The following is a 9,529-nucleotide window of genomic DNA, read 5'->3' on the forward strand; positions in this document are numbered from 1 at the left end:
AGAAAAATCCTAAAGCTAAGTCTAGGCTTGGTGGGGGGAAGTACAGTGCTGTATGAATGACGGCTGTCACGGGTACTCCGGTAGGGACTAATAGCACACACATCACCCCTGACTGAAGAATTGTATACACCACTGGACGAATTTTTCAAAATCATGTTCATGTCTCTCTCTCTTGCTCAAAAATCAATGGCTCCTCATTAATTATTGAATAAAGTCTAAAATTCTGATGTGCATTTTCAGGTTTTCTACTATCTGGCTCTTGTCCACCCCTCCAGCTCACTTGCTCGCTCGCTCGCTCTCTTTCTCTCTCTCTTCCCCTACTTGAACTCTTTTTAAACACAAGTCCAGCCACTGTCAACAGAATACATCAAGCAAAATTAGGTGCCCATGCTTTTGCTGATTCCATTTATCTTGCCCTGAATGTTGTGCCACTTCTTTTCCATCTTTCCAACTCGACTGTTGGTCCAGTTTGGATCCCATGGTGATCATTCCTGTCCTCTAAAGCTCCTCAGGGCACCTCTGGCCACTTCTCTGGCCCCCATCATCTACTATGATGCAGTATTATCTATGTATATATATGTCTTGCCTCAACTTGACTGTTAGAGAACAAGTACCATACTTTACACAGATTTGTTTCCCAGCAGCCCAGCATGGGGCCTGAAAATGCTAATGACACTGATGATGATGTGGTCATTTGTGATTCTTGGATCAGTCTGTATTGCTGTTTCACTGAAAGGGCCATCTATTGATTGATTATCAGGATTACTTACTTTCTTATAAACACCCCAGAGAAAAGGGATAATTCTATCAAGGGGAAGAACAGTACAACCAGACTATGTGACTTGCTTCATGTCTCAGCAATTTGCATAAAGATCAGAAGAGAACCCAAAATTTGATTTCTATTTCACTTCTTGTCACTAAAATGTCTCTTGATCTGCCATAAAATTGATTCAATAATATGACTTTGCAAATAATTAAATTATTAGGTAAATGTTCATTATGTAGTAGATGGAAGATAAGAGTAAATATCTTTCCAGGTCTTTTCCACTTATAATTCATATAAGCAGATCAATTGAGATCAGGTCAATTCAGATATAAGAAAATCCAGGCCGGGTATGGTGGCTCACGCTTGTATTCCCAGCACTTTGGGAGGCTGAGGCAGGTGGATCATCTGAGGTCAGGAGTTCGAGACCAGCCTGACCACATGGTGAAATCCCATCTCTACTAAAAATACAAAAATTAGCTGGGTGTGGTGGCATGTACCTGTAATCCCAGCTACTCAGGAGGCTGAGGCAGGAGAATCACTTGAACCCAGGAGGCAGAGGTTGCAGTGAGCCAAGACCACACTACTGCACTCCAGCCTGGGCAACTGAGCGAGACTCCGTCTCACAAAAAAAAAAAAAAAAGACAATCCAATGGCTCAGGAAAATGTCTCAGGCCCCTTAACTGAGGTGTCATAAATTTTAAAATTTAATGAAAGTGGTTTTTCTAAACATAGAGGTATAGGTATCTAATAGTTTTCTCCAATTACCTTGAGCAGAAGCAAAATTCAGGGTTTTGCATTTCCCGGGACCCAAATGTGTTACTTGCACCTGAAAGTTTAAAGGGTTTGGCAGTGTGGGCCGGATGAGGGATTGGCTGATTCACGGTGTCCATGTGCAAAAGAGCTGCCTAGGCACAGAATATTTACCAGCCATTAAAACTCTCCGCCAACAGACTAGAAAACCATGCAGGAATAAGATTATCTCCCTTCAGAGATTTCTTTACACAACAGCCAGTGTACTGACCAAGCAGGGAGGGAAAAAGGGGGGCAGGTTAGGTCTGGCAGTGACATAAGACCCACTATACCTGTAGCACATGACTGATGAGTACCAAAAGGAGACCTAAATGAGATATTAAAGGAATTTGAGCCGGGCGCAGTGGCTCAAGCCTGTAATCCCAGCACTTTGGGAGGCCGAGACGGGCGGATCACAAGGTCAGGAGATCGAGACCATCCTGGCTAACACGGTGAAACCCCGTCTCTACTAAAAAGTACAAAAAACTAGCCGGGTGAGGTGGCGGGCACCTGTAGTCCCAGCTACTCGGGAGGCTGAGGCAGGAGAATGGCTTAAACCCGGGAGGCGGAGCTTGCAGTGAGCTGAGATCCGGCCACTGCACTCCAGCCCAGGCAACAGAGCGAGACTCCGTCTCAAAAAAAATAAAAAATAAAAAATAAAAAAATTTTAAAAAATAAAGGAATTTGAGGGAGTGGGAATTCAACAAAAGATCACAAAAGAGGTGGCATTTTAACTTTTTTTTTTTTTTTTTTTTTTTTACAGTTTTGAGGCCTACAAAGGGGAAAAAAAGAAAAAACTTTCATCCACATAGTCAATTGTGTTATCTTGAATTTCATAGAGGGCCAACTACCTCTCTCTGAGGATGAGGTGCAATTTCCTAGTGCTAAGATTATTTACATTGCAACCTGAATTAATCTGAGGGAAGATGACATTACAAAGTTCCATACCCATCTGGCAAAGTATTTGGATAGCTGAATTTTAAGCCATGGGAAATACAAAGAATCACACAGAAAACAAGGACTAACACAAGCATTTAGGAATGACACGTGCCTCTATGTATGTAAGCTTCTTCACCATTTTAAATGTCCATGACGGGCCAGGTGCAGTCACTCATGCCAATAATCCCAACACTTTGGGAGGCAAAGGAGGGAGCATTGCTAGAGTCCAGGTGTTCAAGACCAGCCTGGGCAACACAGCTGGACTCCATCTCTACAAACAATTAAAAATTAGCCAGGTGTGGTGGCACACACCTGTAGTCCTGGCTACTTGGGAGGCTGAGGCAGGATGATTGCTTGAGCCTGGAAGGTTGAGGCTGCAGTGAGCCATGATTGCACCACTGTATTCCAGCCTGGACAACAAAGCAAGACTTTGTTTCAAAAAATAAAACAAAAAATTTTTTTGAAGTCCACGACAAAGAAAACTGAGACAAAGACGGCAAAGTAGAGAAAAATAATTTGGTTATAACTCCCTCTCATGCAAGAACTGCAGGAGCTCTAGCTACTGCTCAGAATAACACAAGAAGAAACACTAATCAACATGCTCCATTTCGGTATGCAAATTTTAAAAGAAACAAAAGCCTAAACCCTTAACATAAATATCAAAATATTTATCAAAATATTTTATGTCTTATAAAGTATTATATATTCTGTATCACAGATCTTATTCCCAACAATTTATCTGTTCTCTGCAATTCAATAATGTGTCCTTTAAAAGCACTTAAATGCATGTAAATTATATAAAAGCATACTTAAAAAAAGACTGGAAAGACACAATAAATGTTAACTACATCCTCCACAGGTAGTTGGTTTATAGGTAAATTCTATTTTCCTTTTAGCTCTTCTGTGCCTTAAGCATTTTCTTTTTCTTTTTTTTTTTTTTGAGACAGAGTCTTGCTCTGTCGCCCAGGCTGGAGTGCAATGGTACAATCTCAGCTCACTGCAACCTCCGCCTCTCTGGTTCAAGCGATTCTCCTGCCTCACCCTCCCAAGTAGCTGGGACTACAGACGCTCACCACTATGCCTGGCTAAGTTTTGTATTTTTAGTAGAGACGAGGTTTCACCATATTGGCCAGGCTGGTCTCGAACTCCTGACCTTGTGATCCACCCGCCTTGTCCTCCCAAAGTGCTGGGATTACAGGCATGAGCTACCACGCCCGGCCTGGCTTAAACACTTTCTACAGCCATCAGGAATTGCTATTATGAAAAAAAAAGGGGCCGGGGGAGGAGGTTTGTAAAATGCCATTTTAACATTCAGAATTTTAGAGGCTGGACACGGTGGCTCATGCCTAAAATCCCAGCGCTTTGGGAGGCTGAGGCGGGAGGATCACTTGAGGCCAGGAGTTTGAGACCAGCCTGGCCAACATGGTGAAACCCCATCTCTATTAAAAGCACAAAAATTAGCTGGGCATGGTGATGTGTGCCTGTAATCCCAGCTACTCAGGAGGCTGAGGCAGAAGAATCACTTGAACCCAGGAGGTGGAGGTTGCATTGAGCCAATATCATGCCACTGTACTCCAACCTGGGCAACAAGAGTGAGACTCCATCTCAAAAAAAAAAAAAAAAAAAGACTGAAAAGATACAGTAAACGTTAACTACATCCTCCATAGGTAGTAGGTTTATAGGTAAATTCTCATCTGTGGCTTAAACATTTTCTACAGCCATCAGGAATTGCTATTATGTAAAAGAAGGGGCTGGGGGAGGAGGTTTGTAAAATGCCATTTTAACATTCAGAATTTTAGAGGCCGGGCACGGTGGCTCATGCCTATAATCCCAGCACTTTGGGAGGCCAAGGCAGGCTGATCACTTGAGGAAAGGAGTTTGAGACCAGCCTGGCCAACATGGCGAAACCCCATCTCTACTAAAAATACAAAAATTAGCCAGGCATAGTGATGCACACCTGTAATTCTAGCTACTCGGGCGGCTGAGGCACAAGAATCACTTGAATCCAGGAGGCAGAGGTTGCGGTAAGCTGAGGTCATGCCACTGTACTCCAGCCTGGATGACAGAGTGAGACTCTGTCTCAAAAAAAAAAAAAAAAATTAGAGCTCAACTTTAGATCTTCCCATTTTTCTCATCAAAAATATTGAAATCATAAAACGTCTTGCCTCTGACTCCTTGACACCAGAAAGTTTACCATCCCAGTGGTATACGCACTCAGGAACAGGGAGGGCATGTGGCAAGACACAACAGGCTGTAACACTTACCTTGATGTCTGTCAATGGGGTAGCACTGGCTTGTCCACAGGAGAAAGAAGAAAGCCTTAAACGAACTGGTTTTCCCCGAGCCTTCTTGGCTAGAAGCAGAAGATAGGTAGCTGTGAGGTGATCATACTGCCACTAAAGAAAAAGAAAATCAAGTTGGTTAGAAGACTACTTGTTTGTGGAAATGATGTTCTATTTTTAATTAATTTTTTTCTTCAGTGTAACATTCAGAACTTTAAAAGCCAATAGGTTTACAAGGCATATGATGGAAAACAGCAACCATCATACCACACCTCCACACACATACAATTTCCACTCCCCCTAAGGAACAACTTTTAAACACTTTTAGCTGTTTCTTCTGTTATTAATTCTGTATTTTTTTTTTTTTTGAGACAGAGTCTCGCTCTGTCGCCCAGACTGGAGTGCAGTGGCACGATCTTGGCTCACTGAGAGCTCCGCCTCCCAGCTTCACGCCATTCTCCTGCCTCAGCCTCCCAAGTAGCTGGGACTACAGGCGCCTGCCGCCACACCCAGCTGATTTTTTGTATTTTTAGTAGAGATGGGGTTTCACCGTGTTAGCCAAGATGGTCTCGATCTCCTGACCTCATCATCCGCCCACCTCAGCCTCCCAAAGTGCTGGGATTACAGGTGTAAGCCACCGTGCACGGCCTTAATTCTGTATTTCTAAACTAAATGCTTACATGGTTTAAAACTCTTTTCAGCTTCAAATATTATGTATACATTTCCTAGTATGAGAAATATGAATTTAGCTCTACTACAACTCCCTCCCTTTCCCATACATCTTTTCCCTGTATCCTCCTACTATAATTTTATCAAAATGTTTAGCTAAGTTAATATTTGCATTATGATGATCATGTAAATAGCATTCACAACTAAGCAGGGATAATGTTCAAAATATTTAATTGGTACCCTGACACCAACCATCAAAATAGAGGCCAAGAGGTCAGTAGGGTCCTGGGAGACGCCTGCCTTTCCAATTATTAATCTTTTAATTGTGAGAAGAGGGGAGGGAGTAGTGTCCAGGGTGTCTAAGGGAAGTAACAGGGCAACATGGAGGGCACTGGAGACAGTGGTTATTTACCAGTCAGTATATAAATACACCAATATTTTAACAACCAATGTGGTCATGCTGGCTGAATATCAGCTCTGCAGCTAAACCACACAGGGTGCTCTTCTTGCATTTCCATTTTTTTATACCTTTGTTTTTCCTGAAGATAAAAATAAAAGAGTCAGTTATTCCTCACAAATTGAACTCCACCCTCTTCAACACTTTACCTCCTCTCAACATGTTCACACACATCTGCTAACTGCTTCCCCACTTAGAGAGATTCTACCAGATGTGTACATCCTCTGCTCCACTCTGGACCAGCTTCTCAGCCAGCTACCCAATTGTCAGTCTAGGGATTCCTTTCCCCTCTATCTTACAATGTAGCCCCAGTTTCCTAGATCCTAAGTATTCTTCTTTCTTGGTTTACTCTCTCATTTTGGTGGAACACATCCTCCAGTGACTTCCTGAGGGTGCGTGCACGGGACGTAAATTTTTTTGAGATCTTGCATGTCTGATAAATGACTGCATTCTATCTTCACACTTGATTCTGATTTGGTTAAGCAGAGAATTCTGGGTTGATAATAATCTTCACGGTTTTGATGGCAATATACTCTTCTTGATTCTAGTACAGCTACTGAAAAACCTATAGTCATTTAGGTTTTGATTCTCCAGTCTTTGTGTATGAACTTTCATTTTTATCTTTGAAAACTTCCTGAATCTTATTATTTCCCCGTTTTCTGAAATTCCACTAGAACAGGCCTTGGTGTGAATCTATTTTCATCTACTGTTTCATCCCAGGTTAGGCCTCTTCATTCTTGAAAACTCGTATTTTTCAGTTCTGGAATAGTTCTCTTTTTTGTTTTTAACTTTAAATTTTTTTTTAATTTTTAATAAAATAGAGATAGGGTCTCACTATGTTGCCCAGGCTGATCTTGAACTCCTGGACTCAACCAATCATCCCATCTTGGCCTCTCAGGTTTAGAATTACAGGCATGAGCCACAGTGCCCAGCCTGGAATATTTCTTCTGGTATTATTTTTCCTTTTTTTAAGACAGAGTCTCGCTCTGTCACCCAGGCTGGAGTGCAATGGTGCAATCTCGGCTCACTACAACCTCTGCCTCCTGGGTTCAAGTGATCCTCTCACCTCAGGGTCCCAAGTAGCCGGGATTACAGGTGCATGCCGCCACACCTGGTTGATTTTTGTATTTTTAGTAGAGATGAGGTTTCACCATGTTGGCCAGGCTGGTCTCGAACTCCTGGTCTCAAGTGATCCACCTGCCGCCTCAGCCTCCCAAAGTGTTGGGATTACAGGCATGAGCCACCGCGCCCAGCTGAGCCAGGTTCTACTTTTAAAACATTTCAAATTAATTTCATTTTCCAACACTTTTACTGAGCTTTTAATTTCTGTGGTTACATTTTAGATTTTGAAGAGCTATCTCTTGGAATGTTCATTTTTATTCATCTTATTCCTATGTCAAGAATGAAAATCACTTCTCTTATCTGAGAATATTAATTAGCAGTTTTTAGCCATTTTCTCCTGCTCCCTGCATATCTGCGTTTTTTTTTTCTCAGTATCTATTTTTTATTCTTTCCTCTCCCTACCTTACTCCATTTGTTTTGATCTCCGACTTTCATGTTAGAAGTTTTCTCAAATTTCTAGTGATTTTTGGTTGTCTGTTTCTACTTAAAAGTGAAGAAGTATGGGCCGGGCGCGGTGGCTCAAGCCTGTAATCCCAGCACTTTGGGAGGCCGAGACGGGCGGATCACGAGGTCAGGAGATCGAGACCATCCTGGCTAACAAGGTGAAACCCCATCTCAACTAAAAAATACAAAAATAACTAGCCGGGCGAGGTGGCGGGCGCCTGTAGTCCCAGCTACTCGGGAGGCTGAGGCAGGAGAATGGCGTAAACCCGGGAGGCGGAGCTTGCAGTGAGCTGAGATCCGGCCACTGTATCCCAGCCTGGGCGACAGAGCGAGACTCCCTCTCAAAAAAAAAAAAAAAAAAAAGTGAAGAAGTATGTTGCACAGCTGATTCGAGGCTCTATGTGTATGATGGGGCTGCTCAATACCCTGAAGGCTCTTCTCCAAGATGAACAGGCAGGAACCTGAACTCCCAACCACTGATATAGTAGGACATTTATCTTAGCTTTTCCCTAGAGATAAATCTTCTACTATTTTCCCCACCCTCACTGCAAATAGGATACAAATCCTGGTTTCAGCATTCTCAAAGTTGAATAGGGAAGGGAATTCGAGATGGTGGTTCACTGTTCAATATGAAGACTTTGTGCATCCATTTCAGAATGGTTCAGAATGGTTCATCATCCGCATCTGAGCTGTGTTTGGTACAAGAATGCCTTGTGACCTCCCATCTTCTGCTGGGATGGGGAAGAGGAGGCTGTTATGCAGCACAGGTAGAGAAAGGAATCTAGGGTTCTAACTGCTTCCAATACAGGCTTTCACCCATCTTCCTGTTTTCCCTCCTCACTTCCCTGATTTCAGAAGCTCCTGGTACCTCTGATTCCTGAGCCTTTCTGGAGCTCTCATCCATTTGCTTGATGCCTTTTCTCACTGCAAGCACTTAGCTTTCAGTTTTCTCCAAAATGCTCTAACAACTACCACTTATATCACTTATCTATATCTTCCAAACTTCTAATGACATCCCTTTGTCTCCCCTTTTATTGTTTGTAAATGTTTTGCCTTTTTATCCCTTTTTGTTAAGGTTTTAGGAAGTGTTCGATGTAAACTTAGCTGTTCAATCCACTATGTTTAATGGAAAGTTTCTAAATAATATACTGAGAAAACTATGGGGCTATCTGCCCTACAAAAGTGTTAACTTTTAATAGTACTGAATAGTCTTTCATGCTATGTAGCCCCCTTACAAAGTACATGACTCAAAAGTCAACTACCAACTCTGTTTTCAGTAATGAATTTTATTAGTTAATAACTTAGATGGCCACGATCATAGTATAAGCTTTGAAATTTGCATAATGGCCCAATCAATCTAGTAGAGGAAGCATAAAATACTATCATAAATTATGAAATGTTGCCTTTAATCCAAACAGGATGAGACAAAGAAAGGACGGAAAAGGCTTCATGGCTGGGCACAGTGGCTCATACATGTTTTAATCCTAGCACTTTGGGAGGCCGAGGCGGGTGGATCACTTGAGGTTAGGAGATCGAGACCAGCCTGGCCAATATGGTGAAACCCCGTCTCTACAAAAAATACAAAAATTAGCTGGGCGTGGTGGCAGGCGCCTGTAATCCCAGCTATAGGGAAGGCTGAGGCAGGAGAATCGCTTGAACTCGGGAGGCGGAGGTTGCAGGCAGTGGAGATTGTGACGCTGCACTCCAGTCTGGCGACAGAGGGAGACTCCATCTCAAAAAAAATAAAAAATAAAAAGAAAGAAAAAAGAAAAATGAGGCCGGGCGCGGTGGCTCAAGCCTGTAATCCCAGCACTTTGGGAGGCCGAGATGGGCGGATCACGAGGTCAGGAGATCGAGACCATCCTGGCGAACACAGTGAAACCCCGTCTCTACTAAGAAATACAAAAAATAGCCGGGCGAGATGGCGGGCGCCCGTAGTCCCAGCTACTCGGGAGGCTGAGGCCGGAGAATGGCGTGAACCCGGGAGGCGGAGCCTGCAGTGAGCTGAGATCCGGCCACTGCACTCCAGCCTGGGCTACAGAGCGAGACTCCGTCTCAAAA

At 43.0% G+C, this 9,529-nt stretch overlaps 1 protein-coding gene across 10 annotated transcripts in view; it reads right to left on the reverse strand.

The window, feature by feature from the left end:
- The window catches only part of MELK (maternal embryonic leucine zipper kinase), a 110,011-nt gene that overhangs the window by 22,263 nt on the left and 78,219 nt on the right, over window positions 1-9,529 (reverse strand). For all 10 annotated transcript variants that reach the window (XM_025360516.1, XM_025360512.1, XM_025360514.1 and 7 more), the window contains one exon: window positions 4,759-4,890. In XM_025360516.1, the coding sequence (XP_025216301.1) occupies window positions 4,759-4,890 (132 nt within the window). The remainder of the gene's footprint in view (window positions 1-4,758; window positions 4,891-9,529) is intronic.

This window comes from Theropithecus gelada, chromosome 15 (genome assembly GCF_003255815.1).
Source record: "Theropithecus gelada isolate Dixy chromosome 15, Tgel_1.0, whole genome shotgun sequence".
Taxonomy (NCBI): domain Eukaryota; kingdom Metazoa; phylum Chordata; class Mammalia; order Primates; family Cercopithecidae; genus Theropithecus; species Theropithecus gelada.